General features: G+C 35.9%; 2 protein-coding genes across 4 annotated transcripts in view; one reads left to right on the top strand and one right to left on the bottom strand.

Moving 5' to 3' along the window:
• The window catches only part of LOC583333 (ATP-binding cassette sub-family B member 6, mitochondrial), a 31,640-nt gene extending 14,084 nt beyond the window's left edge, over positions 1-17,556 (top strand). For both annotated transcript variants that reach the window (XM_030990316.1, XM_030990317.1), the window contains 10 exons: positions 7,041-7,117; positions 7,612-7,675; positions 8,121-8,206; positions 9,854-9,911; positions 10,794-10,898; positions 11,470-11,543; positions 12,956-13,056; positions 13,636-13,748; positions 14,858-15,021; positions 16,120-17,556. In XM_030990316.1, the coding sequence (XP_030846176.1) occupies positions 7,041-7,117; positions 7,612-7,675; positions 8,121-8,206; positions 9,854-9,911; positions 10,794-10,898; positions 11,470-11,543; positions 12,956-13,056; positions 13,636-13,748; positions 14,858-15,021; positions 16,120-16,237 (960 nt within the window). In that variant the 3' untranslated portion in view covers positions 16,238-17,556. The remainder of the gene's footprint in view (positions 1-7,040; positions 7,118-7,611; positions 7,676-8,120; positions 8,207-9,853; positions 9,912-10,793; positions 10,899-11,469; positions 11,544-12,955; positions 13,057-13,635; positions 13,749-14,857; positions 15,022-16,119) is intronic.
• A 4,758-nt stretch (positions 17,557-22,314) lies between these two features.
• LOC593876 overlaps positions 22,315-27,208 on the bottom strand; it is a 29,181-nt gene continuing 24,287 nt past the window's right edge. Inside the window, exons 4-7 of one of the 2 annotated variants that reach the window (XM_030990318.1) lie at positions 26,890-27,076; positions 25,821-25,999; positions 24,452-24,715; positions 22,315-23,515 (exon numbers count right to left, since the gene is read on the bottom strand). In XM_030990318.1, the coding sequence (XP_030846178.1) occupies positions 23,303-23,515; positions 24,452-24,715; positions 25,821-25,999; positions 26,890-27,076 (843 nt within the window). In that variant the 3' untranslated portion in view covers positions 22,315-23,302. Of the gene's footprint in view, positions 23,516-24,451; positions 24,716-25,820; positions 26,003-26,889; positions 27,077-27,208 lie in introns of both variants that reach the window. The other variant, XM_793334.5, reaches the window with a different exon arrangement.

A 27,208-nucleotide genomic window follows, 5' to 3' on the forward strand; every position in this document is an offset into this window, starting at 1 on the left:
TAGTGTTTAATAACTGTAAATACTGTAAATGCACTGGTAAATAGGTTTATTGCCATTTGGTCTACAAATGGTTCGTCTACTACCCAAGTGGTCTATTCCATCTGGTCTACACCCAGCCTAAATTAGACTGAATGAGCAATAGGCCAAATTATTGGAGATTAGTATACAATTAATACACAGCAGTGAGGGCATTAGTAAGAATTACCTACACAAGGTACCTTGTGTGGGTAATTTTATCAATGCCCGAAAAAACTGATGTGTATTATTTGTTTTATAAGATTATGTTTTATTTGTTTTATAAAATGATGTTTTATATCATGATTTATTTATTTATTTATTTATTTATTTATTTAAAAATATTTATACAGGATAACAATATCAACCAAGGCTGTTTTTCATATTGGTCCTGTATATAATACAAACAATATATATAAACTATCAGTGAATACAAATATCATTGAAATACAAATATCATCGAAATACAAATATCATTAAAATATGCAAAACATGAATAGATTCCATGGATATTAAATAATATAACATTTTGTAACATAACCAGTGAATAGACACATGGATTATTGGATTTACATTCATAGATTTACCCAGGATCACAAAAAGAATTATCTAAAACAAAGTAAGAAAAAACAAAAAACAAACAAACTTGTATTTATTAAAGTGGGTAAAAAGATATATACAAACATCCATGGATATATTGGTTATTTAGAACATTAATGAAAGTACAATCTTTTATAAAGGTATTTAAATGAAGAAATAGATGTTGAATTCTGTAAGTTAATAGGTAATGAGTTCCAGATAATTCCTCCTGAGTACATAAGACTGTTCTTAAAGCATTCTAGATTAGGTTTTGGTAATATTACATTTGTTTTGTCAGCGGCTCTAGTATTTAAGTTATGTCTATCGCAGACCATTTCTATAGCATTACACAGATGTGTTGATGCAATACCATGTACAGATTTATACATTAAAACAGCTAAAAAATAATTTCTCCTTTCGTCAAATGATTGCCATTTCATTAATTTTATTAAATCATCACCTCTAACATTTTCATAGTCATAGTTGGATGTAATTATACGTGCTGCTCTCTTTTGTAATCTTAAAAGTAACTCTTTATTTATCCTTGAGCAATTTCCCCAGACTGTGTATGAGTAGTCAATACATGGTAGAATGATTGTATTATACATGAGCTTTAAGGATTTGACATCTAAATATTGGGACATATTACGCAATGAGAACAGTTTCATAGAAATCAATCTGGTAAGTCTTTTAACATGGATATCCCAAGTAAGGTGTTCATCAATTTCCACCCCTGGATATTTAAAATTATGAACCTGTTCCATTTTCGTTCCATCCATGTATATGTTCAAATTATATGACTTACGTGTACTTAAAAGCGTAATTTTAGTCTTTTCAGCATTAACTTTTAAATTATTCTGCGTATACCATCTATATATTGAATGAACATCATTTTGTAACAATATGGTTAAATCATTAATCTTCTTATGAGAAGAATATATAACAACATCATCAGCAAACATATTACAGGTACATGTCTGCAAAGACTGAGCTATATCATTTATAAAAAGTAAAAATAATAAAGGTCCGAGGACACTCCCTTGAGGTATTCCATTAGATAATGTTTTTGAGTTTGAAAGTATACCATGACAGAAAACCATTTGTCTCCTTTCAAACAAATAACTACTAAACCATTCAAGCTGTTCATCCTTTATACCATAACATTGTTGTTTCTTAAGTAATACTTCATGGTCAATTGAATCAAAACATTTGGAAATATCTTAAAAGCACGCAGCTACTAATTCTTTCTTATTAAAAGATTCTAGCCAATCATCTATAGTTCTATGAATACATGTACCGGTATTGGTTGAATGGTTGGGTAGGAAAGCCGATTGATCAATAGAAATCAAGTCATTCATGCAAAGATAAGTCAATAATTGTTTTTGAATGAGTTTCTCTAAAATTTTAATTACATGGCAGGTTACAGATATTGGTCTATAGTTGGTTGGATCATCTTTTTTCCCTTTACCTTTATAAATCGGTGTTACTTTGGATATTTTCCAATCAGACGGAACTGAGCCATTTCTTAAACTTGCATTATATAGTAAAACCAATGGTTTAGATAAAACTGATGCTCCAATACAAAGCAATTTAGAATCTACATTAAATATGTCAAGATTACTTACATTTCCTAATTTGCATAACAATTCATTAACAACACTTTCCTTAAGTCTTTGAAATTCAAAACTATAAATACATTCAGGATGTTTCCAGCTAAAATCATCATTTTTAGGCTTATTCGTTTTTCCAACTGACGCAAAAAAATCGTTCAATTTATCTGCATTTAATTCATTAGGCAATACATCGTTTTTAGGTTTCCTACCAGTGATCTTATTCAGCTCACGCCATATTTTCTTACTATCTTTTTTACAATCTCGAATAACATCCTTGGTATAATCCCTCTTATTATCACGTCTTAATTTAGTAATACGGTTTCTTAAGCATTTATAGTCTTTTTTCATAGCTGGGTCAATATCAGATTTCCTCTTTAAAAAATCTCTTTTATAAATCAATTGGACTAATTCTTTTGAAATCCAGGGACAATATCTTTTTTTCATATGCATAGTTTTAAGAGGTGCATGTTTATCACATACCTCAGTAAAAGTAGATTTCCATTTAAACCATTTTTCATCAATATTATACTTATCATCTTGAAAATCAAGATTACTGGTATCAAAACTTCTTTCTAAGTCCTGTAAACAATCATCTCTATCAAATCGTTGATAATCACGAAATATAACCTCTTTAAGTTTGTTATGTTAAGTCATTGAAAAATTTATACATGTATAGATGAGATAATGATCACTTACTGAAATCTTTGCAACATTGGTGAGAGTATGTCTTTCAGGTATCGTGGTTAAAATATGATCTAAACATTTTGAAGAATTGCTTGTAACCCTTGTAGGCTTCAACACTAATTGTGTTATGAGAAATAGATTTTCAATCAAATTAATTGGATTATTACATAAATTATGATCTAAGACGTAATCATAATTAAGATCACCTAATATAATGAGTTCCTTATTTTCTTGTGACACCTTTTCCAATACATCCAAGAGATTATTAAAATATGATACATCAGCATTCGGTGGTCTATATATACAAGACATCAATACTTTTTCGTGATTAAAAAACATTTCAAACCAAATACCTTCCAATGAATTACTTATTAAATCATGTCGCAATGTGCATGGAATAGATTTTAAGATATAAACACAGACACCACCACCTCTTTTCTTGTTCATAGTCTTTGGTCTATCCTTACGAATTATTACATAATTGTCTATAAAAACATCATTATCATTTATCAGATCATGTAGCCATGTCTCTGAAATACATAGAACATCAAATTTTATTTTTATAAGTAATAATCGAATCTCCTCTATTTTATCTAATAAACTCCTAACATTTAAATACCCGACTTTAAGGCCATTATGTTTAGATAATTTAAAGTTACATTTGGAATATTCATTACTATGTTTATGATTGGTGGTATGATGAACATTGTTGGAAACATCATTAGCAGTTATTATGGAAACACATTTATCAATATCATATTCATTCTCCTCTTGAGCAGTTACAGAGTGGCCATGATGGAATGTGGCGCTCTCTTCTTGGCCTATGGTTCATATATAACAGTTTTTTTATCTTGTGACCATATTGGATACAGTTTCTGCACTGCAAAGGTGCACCATGTCGGCAGCTTAATGCATTGTGGTTTGGTTCTCCACAGTACTCACATCCTGGTCCTTTAAGTACCGAGGCATATGTAGGGTAGGGCTGGAGCTCTATTCCACGACCTAAGTCTGTCGATCTGTGCCAAGGTGCTTGACGTTGATGACTTGGTGGGATGAGAGGATCTATATATGGCGGTCCCATGAGTTGATTTTGTGCGGGATAGATGGATCCATTGGCATAGGTAGTTCCATTCATGGTGGGGTATATGGAGTCTACGCGCTGTCTTCTCCAAGGTTGACTGGGTGGAGGCTGGCCCATTGGTGGTCGGAAAGATGGGTTCAGGGGGCCTTGAGCAGAGGTTCCAGGCAAGTACTGATGCGGTGGTCTCCTAAGTTGGCTGGGTGGAAGCCGCAGTTGAGCCATTAATGGTTGGGGAGGTGGGCCTTGATGTGTCTGGACCGATCCAGAGATGGATGGAAATACAGGTCCACGCGGGTCGAATTGCTTTGGTCTCTGTGGTTGACGGGGAGGAGGTATTCGTGTTCCCGCTGTCATGGAGGAAGTTCTGGGGCTTGAAGATTTTTGGTTAACATTCTCATTCTGAACAGGGGGAGGGTGGGCGGGTCGTGAAGATGGCTTATCTAGGAGGGCATTAACTGCATGTTTAAGTTCCTTGATATCTGAAGCTAGTTGATCTAGGCGTTGTGGGGTGCATCTACATTTCATGCATAGTGGTTCTCCAGGTGGTGATTGCAGGCCACATAATTGACATACCAATGGGTATGATGGTGGCATTGGGCTTGCAGGTCCAATACTGGAATTTATCTCTGAGTTCACACTATCGTTCAAAAAAGACGACTCTTTGTCCTGTGTTTGAGGGTCAACATGTTGTAATATGAAATGGAGTCCAATTTCAATATTTAAATTCGGGCATATTATGCTTAGTTCACCAAGATAGAAGTCATTCACGTCTATTTCATCTGGAACGGTTAATCCCCGATGTAGTAGATTAATAGCATACAAAATTGAGGTTTCAGTGATATTCTTTGGTAGTCTATAACGAAAGTTGTCGGTTCCCAGTTCACCTTTATACTTGTTTGTCGTCAGCTTAGCCATGAAGACTATACATCGATTGTCATATGTGGGAATGTAGTATAATTTATGGCTTCGATCTTAAATTCAAAGACAACCTATACGACGTTCAAAAGTACTTACATGATGAAAAATTCTCCCTCTCAAAGTTTAAAATACTCCTTCTGATGTCAGTGTTGTGATATCGTCAGATTAAAATCAGTTTAGTTCATGGAATTCGTATAAATTGCACGGAAGATTCTCAAAAATTCGCGGTAGATAGCGCCCTCCTTAGCTCAATTAATCAATCAATGAATATTGAACTGTTCCTTCCCAGGCCACCTGCACCGTCTTTTGCTTCTTTGTCGCAGATGAATACATGCTGTAAGCCAAGTTTCTCAGTGATGGGAGACTTGAATAAGAATTTACAACGGTTTTGGACGGATGAAAGCAGGGCTTTGTAAGCAAGCTTCTTTAAAAAAAATTTTGGAGTATACTTTCTGAGGAACAGAGAGTCTTTTGTCCAGTTATGATTCAATCATGCAAGCTAACAAATTTTGATTAATTTTTCTTAATAGGGTAGGGGTGTGGATAGACAAAACAGTTCATGCAGGTGTAACAGTCACATTTCATGCAGAGTTGTTGAAGAAAGTCGTAATTCCCATACTATATTTCTTGGTGGAAGCAAAGGCCATTGGACCGTCAACAATAGTATAGTATTAATGACTGCTTTGAGAGAAATAGATGTTTTTATACGCTCAAGGGAAGGTTACAATTGTGCTATTACCCGAGGCGTGCCGAGGGCAAAAGCCCAATTGTAACCTTCCCGAGAGCGTATAAAAACAACTATTTCTCGAATATTAAAGCAGTCATTAATACTTTTATATGCCGAAAAAAAAGGAAAAAAAAAAGAAAAGAAAAAAAAAAAAAAAACTTTTGTCGAAGATGGGATTCTGATATTTATACAGGGTGGCACATATCACCAATTTGGTGGTCTTCCATGAGGCCCTGTCTGGCAATAATAAACAAATAACAGCATAAAAAACAAAATAGATAAATACACAAGCATATAAACAGGTAAAATACAAATGAATTGGTATCCCCTTGAAATAACTGATCATTCAAGAATCATCCTTGATCATTTACAAGAAATAGGTGAATGGAATTTTCAAATTAAATACAATTTTTAAAAACGTTCATTTAATAATCTGATAAAGCTTAATGCACGGGATACCAAAATTGTTATATACATATTTACATTCAATTGCTCTTTAACTAATTCACTTAGGTTGTTAACAAGATAGCTGAAAAAGGATACATTGCATGTATGAATACGTGATATAACGATAACCATGTCAACCAAATTTCATAATATTGCAAATAGGGAAAAAAATGGTTACCTTTGCACGAAACCACCAAAAGTTCACTTACACGTCATCTACAGATAACAGGGCTTTTAGAGCGTGTTTAAAACTGTTCAAAGTAGGTGATATTTTGACAGGACTTTTAAGTTAGTTCCATACTCTAATTCCAGAAATTAGAGGACTATTTTTATAAGTGTCCGTCCTAAATTTGGGTACACACAATGCATCCCTTACAGCATGTCTTGTGTTGTGATCATGTAGTGAACTAACATGATGTAAATCTTATTTTAAGTATGTTGGTGCCATGTCATGCATTGATTTATACATCATCACTGCACGTCCAAACTGGAAACGTGTCTGAATAGGCATCCATCCTAAGCGACTAAACATATCATTTGAAGATACTTCAAATCCTTCTCCCAGCACAACAAGTGCAGCTCGTTTTTGAACCTTTTGTAATTTAATTGTTACTCTTTGAAATCGCTCAGACCACACAGAGGAACGATAATCAAAATGAGGAAGTACGATGGCATTATACAGAAGTTTTAGAAATCTTGTTGGAACATAACTTTTGGCTCGCTTAATTACACTGATATTTCTTTGAGCAGTTTTAATAACTTTTTCCACATGCTCTGTCCAACGTAACTCCTCATCATCATCATCTTAAATTACTATTAGCCTAAATGGTCAATAGACCAAATGATAAGTAGAAGAAATGATTATTACCATATGGGTATAGACTAATTGGGTAGTAGATGAACTGGTTGTAGACCAAACGACAATACACTGGTTAATATACATTTGTCATTCCCTCTCATTGTCCTATATCTTCAGGCCGGAGACTATGTACTGTTCTCATCTTACATCATGCAGCTGTACAGCCCTCTCAACTTCTTTGGTACCTACTACAGGTGAGCATCAAGGTCACATTGGGGTCATTGGGTTCAAAGGTCACCTTGGGGTTGATGGGGTTCAGAGGTCTCTTCGGGGTCGGTGTTTCAGAGATCACATTGGGGTTGATGGGTTCAGAGAACACATTGGAGCTGGTGGGTTCAGAGGTCACATTGGGGTCGGTGGGTTCAGAGGTTCCTTGGGGTCGCTGGGTTCAATGGTCACCTTGGGGTTGATGGGTTCAGAGGTCACATTGGGGTCTTTTAAGGCCACCTGTCTATAGTGGCCGTGAATGTTCTCTTGCTTGAGAAGGAAATGTGTGGTAGAACCTGTCTAGAAAGGCCACCTTTCTACAGAGGCTACTTTTTCTGTTTTGCTTGGATGGCCTTAGTAGACAGGTTTTACTGTATATAATTAACTTCATAGAAAAAATGTAAAGCGTAATTTTTTTCTGTAATCTCTTTCATCTGGAAGAAATTATGATCCATCTGTCTTTTATCTTTTCTACTTTCAGAATGATACAGCAAGCCTTCATTGACATGGAAAATATGATTGATCTTTTGGAAGAGAAACAAGAGGTTAGTTTTTGTGTCAAAACCATTGAAATGAAATGTTATATGAACATGCCCCATCTCCAAAGTGTTCAGAATCAGGGTTCTTTGCAACGCCTCAGAAATCCTCATTTTTCCAAATTTGCGAACATCCCATTACAATGTGTGTTGTAAAAAAAACGTTTTAATGGAATGTCGGCAAACATGGACCTGAAATGATTTGTTTGATGCTGCCAGTAGTCTCACATTGATTCTGACAGACTTCAGGCAAAATGGGCTTGATTGTATGGTAAATATCCTTCCTCTGTTTTCTTCAGAGGAGCTCAATTTCGATTTTTTTTTTTTTCTTTTTTTTTTCTGTTTTATTTATGTATTTTATATAATTTTTGCCAAAGCTATCTCTAAATTTCCAAAGCTAAATTGCTAATAACAATTGACTGTCATATCTGTGTTATTTTATGTACCCATCTAGATCACAGATGACCCTGACGCTAAGGATCTTATCGTAAGCAAAGGAAAAGTGGAGTTTGATAATGTCTCCTTCTACTACAACGAACAGTAAGTATCGTACCAGAGGGGTGTTTCACAAAGATCCTGAGTCAAACTTAACTCTAAGTTGGACTTAAATTTATGGAGAGCCATTTGTAGCCGTAAAATAAAATATATTCAAAAGTAAAATATAAAGTATTTTAGACTTTGTATAAATTCCACATCAAGAACCTGAAATCTCCTACATGTATAGAAAATATGAATGATTTGAATCAACATTTTATGCCTTTTAAAACAGCTTTTACAAAATATTTTCATAGCTGCTAACGGCTTTCCATAATTGTTAAGTCCAACTTAGAGATAACTTCAATAATAATAATAATAATAATAATAATAATAATAATAATAGCCTAATAGTCCACTCCAAATTTTATTAAACCGAAACGGAAATTCTTTTTGCCCAATTGATCGTGAGCCCGGCAGCCACTGAGCAGCGCCAGATCGACGTTGCTCTATCCCTTATTGTTGAACGCCAAACAAGGTAGCAACAACTCCCATCTTTTAACGTCTTTTGGTATGACGCGGCCGGGGTTCGAACCCACGACCTCCTGCAGGCCTGATAAAAACCCGATTTAAATCGGTTTCCCGATTTTTTCTATTTTTCCCGATTTTTTCCCGATTTTTTTTTCTTCCCGATTTAAAAAAAAAAAAAAAAAAAAAATGTTTTTTTTTTTTTTTTTTTTAATATTTTTTTTTTTTACCAGATTTTTTTTCCCTTCCCTATTTTATCCTGATTTTCCCGATTCCCCCCTTATTTTCTCTATTCTTCCCTATTTTGCCCTATTTTTTCCCCCAATTTTCTTACTCGAAAGGGGGGAATGTTGTTAGATGCCATTTTTTTCCCCCGCGAATCCTCTTTTTTTTTTTTACTCAAGGGGGGCGTGGTTGAGGGGAAAACAAAAAACCTATTTTTTTTTTAGTGCTCACTATCACCCCTGCTCCTGGTTGTGAGGCGGACGCTCTACTCACTGAGCCAACACTCAACTTAGGATCTTTGTGAAACACCCCCCAGATCCTTGTTTGCACATGAGAGGAGAGTTAAATACACTTCACGTTTCTGTATCCTGTGTATCACAGATAAGCGAGTATGCAGAGCACCATTGTTGCACTTTATATATAGATGCCTTTTTTTCTCACATGCCATTCATTTACACTAAGTGATTTTTCTTCATTTATTGACAGTTAAAAGTAAACTTTATTATAACTCACTTTCTTAGCTTAAAGACACTCAGTAGTTAGCTCTCATGGGGAATTCAACACTGTTCGGGTGTTTGTCCAATAAGAGGTGTTGTCAATCACCAGGATTAGCCTTCAGTTTTATGACCAGCAGTTCTTATGTAACGTACTGCGGTTTCCATCCATTCCCCCACATGGTAAAGTCATTATCTCACTTTTCCCTCACCCAGTCACCCGAAGACTCTCTTTGAGAGACGAGGGGGTATTTTTTTATTGGCCTCCGGGTTCGCTGTGTGCAGACCGTAGTACCTGTACACACATTAATGATTTGTATCCACCAAGTCTGGTGTCAGCAAATTATGGCCTTCTGCACATGGAAACTGATGAGCGACTCCCTTTAAGGTTATCATATTAAATCACTAGTCCGCTTATTGAATACATTTACAAATTCTTTTCTTTGTTTCTTTTTCTTGTCTGCAGGAAGCCTATCTTGAGAAATGTTTCATTTACGGTTGAACCGGGCCAAGTACTAGCTATTGTAAGTAAACCAAGCATATATGTCAAAAAATATGCGTGCTATAAATGTGCCGATAAAGATAAGTGTTAAGATAATCCAGGAGGCGCGATGGCTCAGAGGAGGTCCTAGGTTGGAAACCCAAGTCAATGTGCTCGTGCCCTTTGGTAAGGCACTTATCCTCATTACAAAGTCCTTCAGAGAGGACTTTTAGCCGTCAGTTCTCTGGTTGCTTTTTTACAAGCATGTACATTTTTTCTTTAATAGCAGTCTGCTAAAACAATCATTAAACATCAAGCTGGGTGACCTTTACCCTAATATTACAAAAAAGGAGGTTTAAAGATTGGGGGGGGGGGAGCAAGATGGTCCTTCTCAAGACCCCACCCATGGAATGATCATTCGCTGGAAGATTTTGCACACCCTAAAAATTGTGTAAAGAATAAGTGTAGATCGTCAATTTCATTTGAGAATGGTTAATTTTCTATATCAATTTCATTTATATAAATCAAATTTACAGATGCACATTAAACCAGAAAGGTGCCAGCTGTCAAGACGAAGTCTTTCATCGACCTTTGTTCAGCCAATAATAGCCTTGCAAGACTAATTAAAGCCTCTAAAGTGTTGGGGGCCCCAAATTCGCCAACAATTTGATGACAAATTTCACTTAAATTGTATCATAATGTGAAAGAGGATGTCATTTAAGACACACTTTTAATTAAATTTTAGCATCAAATTTCTTGGGCTCCCAACATTTAGAGGGACTTTAAGTGTTTTTAATTATGTTATCTTATATTTCTGATGAGCAAATTTATATGTTGAGCAATAGTGTTTTTGTGTCATTCCTTTACCGGAATTGTTTATTGAACATTGTCAAATTATCCTTCTCCATCCTACTGTGTGACGTAGGTTGGTCCGTCTGGAGCTGGTAAAAGTACAATCATCAGACTGCTGTTCAGGTTCTACGAGGTACATGGTGGTCATATCAGATTAGATGGCCAGGACATCAGTAAGGTAAGATCTTAATCCTAATCTTAATCCTAATCTTAGTCATGATAGGACCAGGGGGAGAGGGGGATTTGGGGTCGGTGACTGTGAGTAAAGTGTACAGTCATCAGACTGCTCTTCAGGTTCAATGAGGTACATGGTGGTCATATCAGATTAGATGGCCAGGACATCAGTAAGGTAATATCTTGATCCTAATCTTAATCCTAATCCAAGTCCTGGAAGACCCAGGGGAGAGGGGAGTTGGGGTCGGTGACTGTGAGTAAAGTGTACAGTCATCAGATTGCTCTTCAGGTTCCATGAGGTACATGGTGGTCATATCAGATTAGATGGCCAGGACATCAGTAAGGTAATATCTTGATCCTAATCTTAATCCTAATCCAAGTCCTGGAAGACCCAGGGGAGAGGGGGGTTGGGGTTGGTGACTGTAAGAGTTCAATCTCTTCAGGTTCTATAGGTTCTGCGAGGCACAAGGGGGTTGCATCATTACCGTAGTAATGAAATATTTCACTCACTATTTATATGATGTTGCTAGCCTGACTTTACGACATTTCATGCAACATATAATTTATATCTGCAGGTAGCACAAAGTTCCCTGAGGAAAGTTATTGGTGTGGTTCCACAAGACACGGTCCTTTTCAATAATGATATCAGGTTAGTATGATTTCACCATTATGTACATGTACATGTATGCGTGGTCACAAATATGTTTACCATCCACCTCAAAATCACCAAAAAGTCACATAGTTTGATCAGGACTGTCACATTTTTGTTTTCAGCTTTTTTTGGAAGAGTATACTTTTTTGCTATGTAATTTAAAATCGAGAAGCATAAAACAATCCAAAAGTGGTGTTATGACAGTATTTTATTGAGCTACATGTATGTTTTTCTGATTTTGAGTTTGATGTAGGAGTTTTGATTTATTTACAACCCTTGCTACTGGTGTCATTTCAATCTGCAATAACTTGTAAACTGAGTACCAAGCTATTCCATTGGTTCCTGGGACCTGTTTCACAAAGCCTTTTTTCAATGATTAATTACAAAAAACTGTCATTTGTCACTGTTGATAAGTTTTGTGAAATGCCCCCCCCCCCCCCCTGGAAGAAATAAGAACAGGATGTGCTGAAATCTGAGGATCCCCTCTCAGAAATTCTTATAAAGTTTTAATCTTCCTTTTGTCACCTTGCACAATACCTTGGGAGTTAGATTGCTTAAAGGCCATCTGTACTAGTTTGGCAAGGAGGGATTAGACCACCCGGGAAGGTCACTGACAGGTGGCTATCTCATCAACTCAGCTCTCAATTAACATAAGAAAAAGAGGATCATGGGGGACCAATGGTCACTGATTAGGCATTGTTTTCTACATCGAGGGAGCAAGTAGCTACAAGTAGTACAGTGGGCCTTTAAACAGACTTACTGTAAACACCTTTTTCTCTAGAGTAATATTCTATGGGACTGGACATTCTTCTCTTCTTTAATTGAGTTACGAGCGTCCAGTTGTGTTTAAAGCTGAGAATCTCCTCTTTCAGAATTATCCCCAAAGTCTTTTCTGGCGACTTCTTCAGTTGTTTTGTGACCGTGCTGGGTCACATATGCCTTCACAGTGAATGGTCAGTGAGTAGTTACACTCTCCAGTGAATGGAGATGGTGCACATTTTGTGAACACTCGCAGTCTAGTGCACAGTATTATGTCTGTCACACTCAAAACATACGCTCCCTTCATCCAAAAGTGAGAGTCAGGATGTGAATTTTGTTCATTTTCCAAAAAGAAAGAAAGAAAGAAAGATGATTCCAAATATACTTTTTTACAAATTATATAATACAAATCATTTAGAGGTTTGATTAGTTTTCACATATTTTTAATGTGACGAAACCACTCAAGAGATGAAGAAAAAAAATCACAGCAAATACCATTTTCCCAACTTTTCCTGATACTGCAAATTGTGACTCAGTCCAGGTTTAGCTAAAGAGGTGTTATTTGTAATAACATCCTTAAATGATTATAAAACTTCATTGTGATTTCCTTAATTTAAGAATTGTAATGTATTTCGCTGCTCCCATTCCAGGTATAATATCGGGTATGGCAAAACGCAATGTTCAACAGAAGAGGTGGAGGAAGCAGCGAGAGCAGCCGACATACATACACGGATCGAGTCTTTCCCTGAAGGTGAGCGTAGCTAGGTTTATGACTTTGTTTAAGTTTCAGTATAAGGTCAGATTCATTTATAATTATGCATGAAGTCTGAAATCCATCAGTATGCAGAATTAACTGCAGAGCTCTAGAGTTTATTTCAAAATGCAAAAAATTCCAGTACTCTATTTTGTCTTAGAGCACACGTCTTTTGTTGATGTTTGTTAGGTTATGCTACTGTGGTAGTTGAGAGAAAATATCTTTGCTTTGATGCTTCCAAAACTTTGTATAATACACAAATATTCTAATATATATGATTCATAGTCAACCTTTTTTAAAGCCCGTCTGCACTAGTTTGGCCAGGGGGGATTAGACCTCCCTGCAAGGTCACTGACAGGTGGTTATCTCATCAAATCAGCTCTCAATTAATATAAGAAAAAGAGCATCATGGGGGACCAACAGGCATCGATTAGGCAATGTTTGCTATATAGAGGGCGCAAGTAGCTATAAGTAGGGTAGTGGGGCTTTAATAACCTCTAGAGTGTTTTTCAAAATGCAAAGTTCCACTACTCAATGTTGTATTTGAACACGCGTCTTCAATTTATGCTTTGTCAGGTTATGGTACTGTGGTAGGTGAGAGGGGATTGAAGCTGAGTGGCGGAGAGAAGCAACGAGTAGCCATCGCCAGGACCATACTGAAAGCACCAGATTTTGTTTTACTTGATGAGGTAAGCATATGATCTATATGGTATCCTTGATATGTTATATTGTAAAACAACATCTGAGGAATTAACACTTCAACAAGCTCTGCTTCTAGTTAGTTCCTCTTTTCTTGTGCTATTTCTATTATATTTGTCGTTCATTGCATATATTCTTGTACTATACTTATTCATTGTATTATGTTTTGCATAAGAAATAAAATCATTTGAAATAAAACATGCTCAAGAACGTCCAAATCCAGAAGGTACATCCTGAAAGCACCAGACTATGTTTTACTTGATGAGGTAAGCATTTTGATTGATGTACATGTACCTTGATATCATGAAATGTCTTCAAGAACGTAAAATCTAATTTTTCAAAAACAGAATATTAATCCTGGTGATTGAAAACACCAGTTATTTGATAAACACCCAAATGGTGTCAAAATTCCCCATTACAGCCCTCTCCTATGCGTCTTTCAGTTAAAGAGAAGGTTGAGTCCTGGGAAGAGGTGAAAAATAATTTGTGAGTGTTATCATTGTTATTATGCAAGGGTGGAAGAGCATCTGATAAAACATGCTCCTTGAAAAGCATGGCTCTTCAAATGCCTTAAAGGCCCACTGCACTTCTGGTAGCTACTTGCGCCCTCTATATAACAAACAATGCCTAATCGGTGCCCATTGGTCCCCCATGATCCTCTTTTTCTTATGTTAACTGAGAGCTGAGTTGATGAGATAACCACCTGTCCAGTGACCTTGCAGAGCGGTCTAATCCCTCCTGTAAACTACGGCAGATAAGCTTTAATATTCTAAATATGGCATGTAACATCGTAAAAATCTGGATGGATTCTCAGCCAGGTGTTCGTGTAGTCCCATATACATCCTTCTGTGTATAGTGCTTGTAAAACTACCAAGACTTGGCCAAATTTCTTATCATTTTAAAGATTCCAGAACCTTGCAATACACACAAATACTTATATGCTAGATGATCAACAATTTCTGATCGATTCCACATCGTTTCTTTCACAATGCAATCACATGACCAGAACTCAACTCTATCTTTAACAATCATCAGTTTTTTAAAGGTGCATCTGTTTCTGACACTTGCTCTAATATCCAAATTGTACATGCTCCCACAGGCCACGTCAGCCCTCGACACCAAGACAGAACGTAACATCCAAGCGTCATTAGCAAACATCTGTCAAGGCAGGACAACCATCGTTGTTGCTCATCGGCTGTCCACCATCATCAACGCCGATCAAATCTTGGTGCTGCAGGACGGCATCATCGTAGAAAAAGGAAGGTGGGTAAAATTGACTGATGACCACTGCATTATACAGTGCGTCCCAGAAAAAACAAAACCGAGAATTATCAATGTTTTTTTCATAACTTAATCACAATTATAATTAATAAATGACAAATATTTGTAAAGCTTAATTCCTCCTCTTTCATTTCATGCAGTTCATATGATGCATATTTCATGCATGAGTGATTAAAAACAATTTGAAGAGAGGGTACCAAAAAGTCATTTGGAAAACAGTATCTGAATTTCGAAGAGAAAATCATATTTCTAGAAAGTTCATTTTCTGCCCTTTCATATGACACCTCAATCATGTGTCATTCGTTAATTATAATCGTGATTAAGTTATGACAAAACATCTATACTTCTCGGTTTTGTTTTTTACCGGGGCACACTGTAGTGTCCTTTGTCAAGACATTATTCTGGCTTAGCCACTCTTCACCCAGGTGATGAAAGTGGGTTACCAATATGAAGAAGTTACTTGAATGCTTGAGAACCCTATCAGAGTAGCTCGGCTCAGCTTCAGCAACCAAAGCTAGAGAGCTTTCAAAAATGTGACGAAAATTGTGTTCATGCCCTTGTTCCATTTCATCATGTGTTTGGCAAAGTGGTGTGAATGAATGCATGGATAATGACTTTGTATTTCATGAAAAACACATTTCAAAGTTTTAACTATTTCCCTGATTTTACTACTTCAGTCATAAAGTTAGAAATCTGTCCAAAATGTAATAGCCTATTGATATTTTGTTAGTGCTCAGGAAAAAGGAAAGAATAGATGCATGAGCTGATGTCAATTTTGAGAAAAACGCATTCCAAAGTGTTGACCGTTCTTCGACTCCGTCTGTGTAATACATTAGTCTGCATATCATCAAAATAGTTAAGAGTGATAGATTATTAGGCGTACTTCATTAATCAATACTTTCAAAACACTGCTTTACACTAACTCTCTTTGAGGGTGGTCCAGAACGAACTGTGCAAGAATTTTGAAATTTTGGGGTTAGCACTTGTCTTTTGGGGCCCATTTGTCCCGGTATCTTTTAGTGTCAAGCCCTGCTTGAAATAAAAAAAAATGATCCAAAATGTTTGTTTTTTATATGACAGGCATGAACAGCTGTTGGGATTGGATGGCATTTACGCTGATATGTGGCAGCAGCAGCTTCAAGCAGAGGAGGAAGCAGTTGCGAAAGGGAGCAGCGAAACCCTTGATGAGCCAAAGTAGAAGATGCCAGACAGAATCTAAGACTTGTAATCGCAATCAGTGTGTGTGTTATTGGATTTTTACAGACATGTATCAATCAGATATGATTATTTACGTCTGTGGACCGGCCTTTAACGTCACCGTCCGAAAGACGTGACTCAGTTTCAAACCTGCGTCCTCGGCTGAATCAGTTTGTAACTTCCATTGTTAGCTGGATTACAGGCGCACGCCACAACGCCCAGTCTTCATTTCTTTGGCTTTAATAATCAGAAAATTACCTGAAATGGAGCAGCAAAAGTCCTGATGTGCCAAAATAGAAGACTCCAGACAGAAATCTAAGACTTGTATTCACAGTTGGTTTTCATTTCTTTGGCTTTAATAATCAGAAAATTCCTTGAAGTTATATTGCAAATCTTTTCTCTTGATGCATATATGTTTTTTTCTTCAGGGAAAGAGTGTGTGGGTGATGTTTCTTCTATGCTATTTCTATTTATTGCAAGTTGTACTATTAAGTGGTTTCGAGGTATGAAGAGTTTCGGAAGTATCCGCACGTTCTGTGAAGACATTTTGTCACGCATGGGCTTTTAGGCTGGCAATATTGTGGCTTCTGAATTGGTTTGGTTGAATTTCAGATGAGCCTTAGAACAGTACATGTGTAAAATAACATGATTGTAATGATTGCAATGATTGCTTGTATATATATGTTACATGTGAGGACTCTGATAAGTTAGTTGTTTACAGTGCGCACCATCTGAAGATACCGAGCTAGCACTGCATTTACATAACACCCAATTGGGTCAAGTGCGTTATTTGTTCTATACAATAGCGACATATGAAAATCAAAACGAATGAAAGTCTAGGTGTAACGTTAGAGTCTACAAGAGTTAGACTTAGGATAGAGTTATGTTGGTTCTAGAAAATGAAAAGAGAAGACCTTGCTACTTGCTCTACGCCTACACTGCCTGGATCTAGCGTTTTGACCAATCACAATGTTTATAAATACTTGAGCTATTTTATAACTCTCTTTATATGCCACACAAATAATCTCACTGTGCAGCTTGTATCTATCATGTGGTAGATACACATAAGGCTTTAAGGTTTTTTCACTGTTTCCAGCACAAGATTAATCTATACAGGTGTTGGAAGTGTTGTCATGGAACTAATTAAGACTGTCAATGGGAAATTATGCAAAGCTATTGTGTTGCACAAGGCAATCCTTCCAGCAGTTAGTGTCTATTGTTTGTGCAAAAATGCATGAGTGGCAAACAGGTGACAGTGCAGAAATGTGAAGAAAGTAGCCAAAGTGTTAAGCCAATTAAAAGCAACTGTACAGACATCAACCCCCTGACTTCTAAATTCTTGTTATTGTTTTGCTATAATGTTCAGTTTTCATATTATAATTGTCTAGTAAAGTGAATACAGAACTTTGTAAAAGCTATATTATCTATAGTGACTAAAATACTATTCAAATAACAGTTTATATACAACAGGCCCACATCACCTCAACAAAGAAAGAGGCACTGATAAAATTAAGACCAGGGTATTTCAATATTATCAATATTATTTATTTTGTTTATAGTAAATGTGTTAATATATCTGCATTTACGCCCATATTGATTTTGTGTTCTCAGGGTATCGGGGCCATATTCAATTCAATACTTGAATTATGTTTATTGTCGGGATTTTTACTTTAATAGCATTGAGCTTCAGGAAGTAAACTGAATCAGGTCTTATTTATATCATATCTAAGAATCTGACTTTTGAGAAACCAACTGAGTGGCAAAATATCTACTCAGTGACATATTCCCATTTTTCTGACATAAGTATTGAATGGAATACAGGCCTTGGACTGTTTCTACTTCATCTAGAGTGAATACAAGTAATAGTTATAACATATTTTTTTACATAGGTATTTTCATGAACGCAAAAAGGCATAGGAGCCGAGAGTAGTGAGTTTCTTCATTTGTATTAAAGGCACACTGTCCTACTTGTAGCTACTTGCTCCCTCTATATAGAAAACTTCCCAAATCGGTGCCTGTTGGTCCATGATCCTCTTTTTCTTATGTTAAATGAGAGCTGAGTTAATGAGATAGCCACCTGTCACAGTGACCTCTATGGCTTACTGGGTGGTCTAATCCCTTCTTGCTGAAGTAGTAAAGCCTCCCTTTAACTCACATCTAAGAAGACCACAACTATAGCACAGAGCAGTGGTCTTTATTATGTATTCTTGTGTGCAGTGTTACTAATTGTAGGCTAATTAAAGTGCATCTCCTTCTAGCTTATTATTAAAAACATGTACATGTATATTTCCTGTCATTGTTACAAGTTTCCAAATTCACCTTTAATTATTTACAAGATGTGAAGTTAATTTGCGAGGTGTGTTTTGCTCTCTTAGGGTGTGTGTAAATGTAGTTGATTACAAATCACCATTTAGTCCCATAGGAAATAATATTTGAACATGCGGTCTAATATTTGCTATTCTGTAGCTTGCAACTGTTAAAAACAGTAGTAAAAATGACAGATAGTAATCCGTATTGTAGATGAATACTTGTATGCAAGTGCGATTCGTTATTTTGCACAATATCATATGTTCCTTTTATTTATATATGTATGTATTCTTCTTTGTTTAGGGGGAGGGGGGGGGGGGGGGGGGGGAGGAGTGTGAGATCAAGATGAAATAATATTTGGACCTTGTATTTGAGGATAAATTGATTCATGTATGTTTATATAAATATGTTATTGATACATACAGTAATACATTATTTTTTATTACAGATTATAGTACCACGCTAATGTACTATCCATAAAAAATGTGTTTGCTTGTGTGTTTTCAAATTAAATACGATTTTTCCCCATGAAATTAAATCTTTGTGCAATTTCTAATGTGATTCTGTCTTTAATATACAGCTCACATAAATATTTCTGATTTGGGAAATAGGCCCGAAGTTACAAATCGCGTCTCCATCAGCTCGAGAAATTAGCTCAAGATGTTTTGCTCAGCGTTCGCGCATAGTGTGAGTCTTTGGGCTGGTGAAGACGCAAATTAGCGGGTTATTTGGCAATCTCGTGCTGATGAAGACAGGTATTATATCATAGCTGTCGCTGTTGCTGATGCAATACGACAATATGTAGAATGGGTTCACAGGTTGAAGAAAAATATTTTCTTTTCACTGACTGTGAAGAAGAAAGAACTTATTTTCAATTTCCATCGCCAATCAGATGAACCTTATCTGTGATTCAAGAATAAGCGAGTTCGTAATTAGGATTTGCGCATGGGCAGATAAAGGTCATACGTTCCCAATAGTAAAACCAGCAGGACGAATGCTGGTATCAGGTTCATGAAAGTTATGTAATCATTACTCTCTTATGCACCGACAGTACATTTATCTGATACACAGGTGGAAGTATTCTTCTCAAGAGGCAAACAAAAGGTATTCATGAAGCACCTCGATCACTTCGGCAGTGATTATTCTAAAGTGCACAAGTGGGACGTTTTCATCGTGTAAAAGATCTGTGGATATTTGGGGGTCATGCGTTCCTAAGCTATTTACGAACTGGCGTATTGCTCTCCTGCTGTACTTGTTAGCCCCCCGTTTTACTCATGATACAATAACTGCCGTACTAAAGAATGTGTCAAAAGGAATATACAGTAAACGATGCTTTTGTGACCACTTGCATAGAAAGACCACCTGTCTATAAAGAGCACATTTATTTGTTCCCTTGAGAATTATTTCCTCTTCACTTGTGTACTAAAGGAACCTGGGTATAAAGACCACCTGCCTATGAAGATCTCTATTGTCTCTTGAGAGGTCTTTATTTACTTGTTTTAACTTTTTTTTTCTCGTTCATGTATGTAATGGCAACTTTGAATTCAGAATTTCTTTCTTTATCAGATTAGTTTGCATGCTTCTACAGTCCTCAATTTCATACTAAATCCCAAGTTATTTCTTTTGTTTATTCAAGATCTCGTCACTTCAAGAAAAAATTGCCTAAGTAATACTACTTATTCATTTTTTTTTTCCATTTCACTTGATTTAGGCACCTCATTTTCATTAAAAACACAGTTTTAAGATTTGGACATTGACAAAAGGGCGAAAGTATTAAGTGGTATTCTCATAGAAAAGGCCTGATTAAGGCAAATATCTTGATTGAAAATAACACACAACTTTGGTAACTATTTTATTAACCTGATGGTTTTTCATGAAAAAAAGATTGAGCTTTCATCGTTTGTAAATTTTGGTCTTATCTTGAACGTCAAAATGTTTTAGCTGATGAGCTGGAATATGCAAGGCAGCTGGTAGTGTAGTAGAGTAAACTTTTTAGCAAAGGTGACAATGGAATGTGTGTTTTTGTACAATTGTGTCCGAGGTTATGAAGCAAAAATAAATCAAGATGTTGAATCAAAGTTACAGAATTGGTCGAAATGTGTTTACTCATTTCTGCATCGTACATGTACTTTACTTTGACTGTCTTTTATAGATGATTTAAGCACTCATTATAAATATGTAATGTTAGCATTTTTTTGTACTAGATTGTGATAATTATGACATATTATTTGTTGTATTTAAGTAGTCCTTAAAGTTTAAGGAATCAATCGTCTATTAATGTGTGAGTTTTTTTAAATGCCACTATTATCACAAAGTAGAATTGGAAGTTGAAAATTCATAAGCATAAAATTGTGTTTTGTTTTAGTTGTATTTACCTTGTTATGCACATACAAATTGTCCTATTATGCGCTTTATAAATTAATCTTTCTTCTTTTTCTTATTCCACAGCGACTTTACTCCTTTAGTGTTTTGTCAGTATTATTAACCCCAGTTTAGAATACCCTTTAAACTACCTCTGCCAGGATCTGTCCCTGTTAATTTACGATTAAGTAATTGAAATGTAATGCAAGGTATGCTCAGGTTGTGGTGCTTCACATTAAACTATGTTTACGTTTCCCGTCTTCACAACGATGACCCTGTGATTTTAATTAACACTTTTTGTTAATTCTTCAAAGATTAAGTTTAATGAAAATAGTGATGTTCCAATAATGGAAAAGAATAAACTCTTGGTTTATTGACATCCAATCTTGATTAAATATTTTATATGAATACTCACTAAAAAAATGAAACAAAACACCAATGTCATTGCTCTTTTTGCATGTTTTATTACCATGTATCCTGAGCTAATATATATATAAATATATACATTCATAAAAAGTACTAAAACATGTTCTCTCTTTGAGCATGGTGAAAGAATTTTCCCCAAACAAAAATCGAAGAAAGAAGTTCAGCAGCTAATGTGTTGCCATGCTTAGAACTGAGAATATTTGGAAAGTTGAGTGTAAAACTTTAAGCCAAGTTTGGAAATAACTTTTTAGAACAAGAAAAGAATATTGGTGGGATATAAATTATAAGGAAAACAATAGTAAGGGAAAGCGACTCCAAGAGTTGGAGAAGTAGGCATGTAGACAGAATGGCAGATACAAATGGAAAGAAAGAGAAAGTGGAGTAGAGAGAGAGAGAGAGAGATATTGGTAGAGAAAAAGACAAAGAGAGAGAGAGAAATTGGTAGAGAGGAAGAGACAGAGTGAAGGGGGGGGGGGGGGGGGGGAGGGAGAAAGAGAATACATGTATCGGTATGAATTGAATTTAGAGAAGAAAAAAAAGGATAAAACCTAGAATGACAACTTTTCAAATATCTTAAAAACTAGGAAAGGGGAAATATCAATCTGAACTCAAAACAAGTCAACCAAAAATCTTTTTATAACACGTTCCAACCAAAAGTTATAAAACAGAACTTAAAGTAAAAAAAAAATGAACATTTTATTTAGACTGAGGGACAATAGGGTGCATGTTTGCTTCAGTATTTTGATATCTTAAAAATTCACACATTTAGCATATATGTAAAAAAGTGGCTTGTAAAAAAAAACTACTTTCATGGATCGTGTTTCAAAAAAGTTTATTTGCTAAAAAAAGACCCAATTTACACCTGTACATGTAATACTTATTGATGGTTAAACATCGACTAAGAAAAGTCAATAGATTTTACGGGCTTATCCGAAGATCACAACAGTATTTAATTGCAAAAATCCAGTGATTTTTCTTTACTAATTTCAACAAACTTCTTTAACTCAATCAAATGCAGGTGAAGTAAAAAGTTCAACAAATCAATATTTGTTCCCTTTGTCAACATTAAAAACACACCCTTGTCTAGTAAATTTGAAAAAAATATCTAATTACAGCATTGTTATTTATAATCTGTGCTCTCATAATTTGTTGTTAATTTTGTACATTTACACTGATAAATATGCTTATTTACAAACAGGCATTGCCTCAACATACAAGACCACTCTTGCAAAAGATTTGGTTGAAAAAAAACGTGGGTTAGCACGTTCATTTCGACCATAAAACACTCATATACCAAGTAGAACAACTACCTTCAATGGCAAGAAAAAATATTGAAGGTTGTTTTTATAGTAAGAAAAAGTAATTGAAAGAATTTGTGCAACTCAAGTTTAGAACAAATCTAAATGAAGAAATACAACTCAAAGTATGAAAAACTCTTTCAAAACAAGGAAAATATTCTATGAATTGGAAAATTTGTAATTGCATTATTTTACTTCAAAAGAGATCAAGTAAGAAACCGAAAATCAACTTTTGATTCGAACAAAAAAGCAATCACAGAATACCAAATTAAGAATTTGTGCAAAAATCACATGGAATTCAAAACAAAAAGAATTAATACATAGTAAAATGAAGATGATAATCCTTTCATATCAACTCATATATTACGAAAGTGAAGCTTTTAAAAAAGACAACATTGTTGTTGTTCTCCTTTTCAATGCTTTAAGAAAGAAAATGCTCCTCAAATCTTGATCTTGAACAGCGCCACCTTGAGTCAGGATCGATACACTTTCGACCCAGTCACCTCTCCTGACACTCCATGTTGTAAACTTTTAGAAAGCTTTTTATGAGAAGAAAGCTCTGTAATCAAATTTCAGCTCGCTTTTAAAAAGCAAACTGGAAACAAAACAAATAAAGTTCTGATCACAAATGTTCTGATCATAAGTCCTTGTCAAATAATCTTCCTTTTGTCTTGCTATCGATGCGTCGATCGCGTCGATCGTGTCGACTGGAAGCGGAACCACCAGAGCGTCATGGGAAGGTTTTGACATCCCATGTACGTGACGCGGAGTTCATGTGGAGTAAGGAAGGGAAGCATATCACAGGGTGCTCCAAAAAGAGTTGTGTTGGCAGCGTTTTGAGAGCTCTCGTAGAGGATGGGCGTCGAGGAAAGAGTGCCTTCGTAACCCTGTAAAATGAGAAGAAGCAATTGCAATAAGAAGAAAATGTACCATAAGATTCAAGTTTTATTTTCAATTTGAAATACAACAAAAAATACCTTTTTTGTATTCTTTTTGTCTAACATGCAGTGTAAAATTCATGTTAATAAGAGATGAATAAATACAGTAGTATTGTGTTAATTTTAATGGATTTTATGACTTTTCTTCAGTCCTGAGAAGTAAAACTTTGAGCTATAAAGCCGTGTAAAAGAATCTGAATCTGATTCTGAAAAATATTACGGCTCAACACTCCTGGTTGAGTAGAACAAATCAGACTGGGTGTGCACAAGAAACATTAATACAAATATCAAAGAAGACTTGAATGTTAAGGTCTGATATTTGTCTGAGTGCTGTTATTTCTGTAGTCTAAAAAAATAGATTGATGAAATCGACATCTGTTTAACTTGCTTTCATATATTATTGCATTACATTACGTACAGACTACTCTAGGGAGACAAGAAAAGCGATCTTAATTGGCAGCTCGTTTAAAATTACTGGTTGTTTCATTACACTTGAAGTGGTTTCTATAAAGAAACACTATAAAAAGGGGAAATAAAATATGAAGTCTTTCATTATAAGGCCTAAAAATGATGTTCTATTGCCCTTTAGGTGCCAAAACATGGGTCGGTGGATCGGAAATCCTTTTTTTTCCCTCCTTCTTTGGACTGATGTTTCTCAGTTTCGAATGCTTTCATATTTTGTTTTCTCTAAGCAACAGTAAAAAAAACCAAAAAAACTGTTTTATAAAGCCAACTATAGATTTCAAGATTTGAGGGTCGGTTGCAAAGGGCAATACAACATTTTTTTTTAAAGGCCTAATCAAAAGTGGTGACTAAAGTGGGTTTTATTGAATTGTACTGATGCAGCTAGGACAGAAGTACGAAGATAAGTCTAATTTTCCTCACCCTATGGATTTCGTCAACACACAACGTCGTATGATTAGAGTTCATCCATCGATTCGTTAACTCGCTGTTCCATGAGTACTCCAGACTCCCTCCGCTGGTGAATACCACAACATTCTCATGATGGGGGGTGTCGGACCTAAGCTGAAGAGCATCTACCAGCCTACCGGAGAAGCTTTGGTCAGCGATGATGTAGATGTGCCGCGCGTTGCAGTCCGAGATGTCTTCTAAGAATTCTGAGACTGTGTACTGCTCGTCTACGTTTGCCTGTTGGTTTAATACATAATGAGTTATTAATGGTTCACATTTAATAAATGTTATAGCTTATTTATGGTATATATTACTAAAACATTAATATTACCCTACTAATAGAATAAGCAAGGACATAGGGAGGAATTTGTATCATCTACCTAATTACGATTTCTTGTCTGTAACTCTGAATATCTTTATATCTATCAATCAGTTACTGATGGCATATATACTTTTCCCTAACTGTTTCTCTACCCTCAGATCCCTGCACTTTGTGTAGGTGATGAAGTTCAAAATATCTCCTATTTAGCTTGATTTACAGCCTCGGTTACTGCAGCAGACACTGGATAGTAATTAGTCATGATTAAAAGGATAGAGATATTCATTCTCATATGTTGTGTTCAAGGCATTGACCAGATATGGCCTGGTGTTAAAACAACACGTAGTAACTCACTGAATGGCAGTAGGTGTTGCAAATTATACTACTTTCTGTGTCAAAGATTGTTCTGACTTGTATTTCATTCATATACTGATCTCACAGCTAATCTCAATACCTTGAGTTACAGCATAATTGCACATAAAAGGTGATGTGGTCCAGTGGATAAGTCTCTGGACTTTAAACCACTGGTTGCCGGGTTCAAATCTCTGTTGCAACGCTAATGTCCTTTAGGAAGATATCAATCTAGAATTGTCACACTCCATCTAGATGAGTTAAATGGGTACCTGGTGGTAATTGAAAAGCTCGAGCGCCGTAATGGCAGTCATGCTAAAAGCCAGGGTAATAATAATGGCCGGAGCACAAGGAGTGGCATTGTGCCAGACATGAGCACTATACAGTCAAACCTGTCTATAGCGACCACCCAAGTGAAACGCCAAACGTGGTCTTTGTAGACAGGTTCCTTTAGTACATGTTTCAATGAGAAACCATTTTCAAGGGAAACAAAAAATGTGAACTTTGTAGACAGGTTCCTTTAGTACATGTTTCAATGGGAAAACATTTTCAAGGAAAACAAAAAATGTGGTCTTTGTAGACAGGTGGTCACTAAAACAGGTTTGACTGCAGACTTCAATATTATTCTTATTATTAAAATATATCCAACTGCTTTTCAGATATATTACTCACTATGCCATCTTGGTTTGTATCCCAGAGAAGCATCGTCCCATCCGCTAGGGTGGGACTATTGAGATAGATGACGAGGCTCTCTACGCAGTACGGCGTTCTACAGAGTGTACTCAGATGGCTCTGGATCGCCATTTTGTGTGTTGCAGGGTAGGTGTGTCTCGATCCCTCTTCATCAATACCTTCTGTTGGAAGACAGAAATAAATGAATAAACATTAGCTTATTTATTTGCTTAGATTACATCTCATAAAAAAATACTCATTACAGTTACATGTATTCAAACTTTGGCTAAACACCAATTCCTTCATCTGGGGATCTGGAGTGCCATTTTCTTGTCTTTTTTAAAAGGAGGGGGAGGGGGAGGATGATGAGTCCAAATTTTGGGGTTTAGACCCCTAGCAGTGTAAGACCCTGAGTGAACAGTTCAAGAAAGAGGTGTTGCTGAAACACTTTTGAATTGGGCCCCAATTTTCTCAACATAACAGAAAAAACAAATGTTTTCTGTGATTCATAGATTTGCAGACAATGATACATTGTACATCATATTGTACAATGATACATTGTACAATATGATGTGCCTCCTCCCCACCCTACCCCTTCTTTGTCCCTTCCACAGGGTTCTTTCTTTACAAAATGTCATCATATATATTCACAAATAACATACAAGTATTCTAACAAATCATATCCATATAATGGCAAAACAATGATAAGAACCATCGTGGTCCAAAACTTGGCGCCAGAGACATACAAATTATGACAAAATGGATATTTAAACATGATATTAGAATATACAGAGTGATCAATTTCATGATGTCATGATGCCAACACTCTCAAAATATTTTCCAAAATGGAACCACTTCTTTATCAAAGTCTTATCATTGAGATTCATCTGATGTATCTATTGTACTGATGTACAGCACATAACATGTTGAAAAATGAAGGTAGTTTCAGTGCTTAATAAGATACTAATAGCTAATCCACAAAAAAAGAAGGAAAAAAGAAAGAAAAGAGATTTAAGGAAATGGAAAAAAGAAAGACATTGAAAACGCATTTTCATCTGATGTTGCATACCTAATACACTGCTGGTATCAGCAAAAAATGTTTTGATGTTTGGTCTTCTGAATCCATTTTTCCTGAGGACAGAATACATGTCTCGCACATTGTCTGCCGACGACTGGAGACTAGTCTGTCTGTTCCAGCCTCCTGAGATGAGTACTGCTTGATCGCAGATCTCGTAGACCTTACATCTTGCTTTAACCTGTATAGAGAGGGAGAGAATGAGGGGAAGAAGTTCTTTTTACTGAATGACTGAAGGGCACTGGTCTTTTTTAAGTTGTGGGTGAGAGCAATTGACCCCCCCCCCCCCTGAATCAAGTTTCTCAGAGATTAA

Source organism: Strongylocentrotus purpuratus, unplaced genomic scaffold, assembly GCF_000002235.5.
Source record: "Strongylocentrotus purpuratus isolate Spur 01 unplaced genomic scaffold, Spur_5.0 spur5_scaffold_19, whole genome shotgun sequence".
In the NCBI taxonomy this organism is placed as follows: domain Eukaryota; kingdom Metazoa; phylum Echinodermata; class Echinoidea; order Camarodonta; family Strongylocentrotidae; genus Strongylocentrotus; species Strongylocentrotus purpuratus.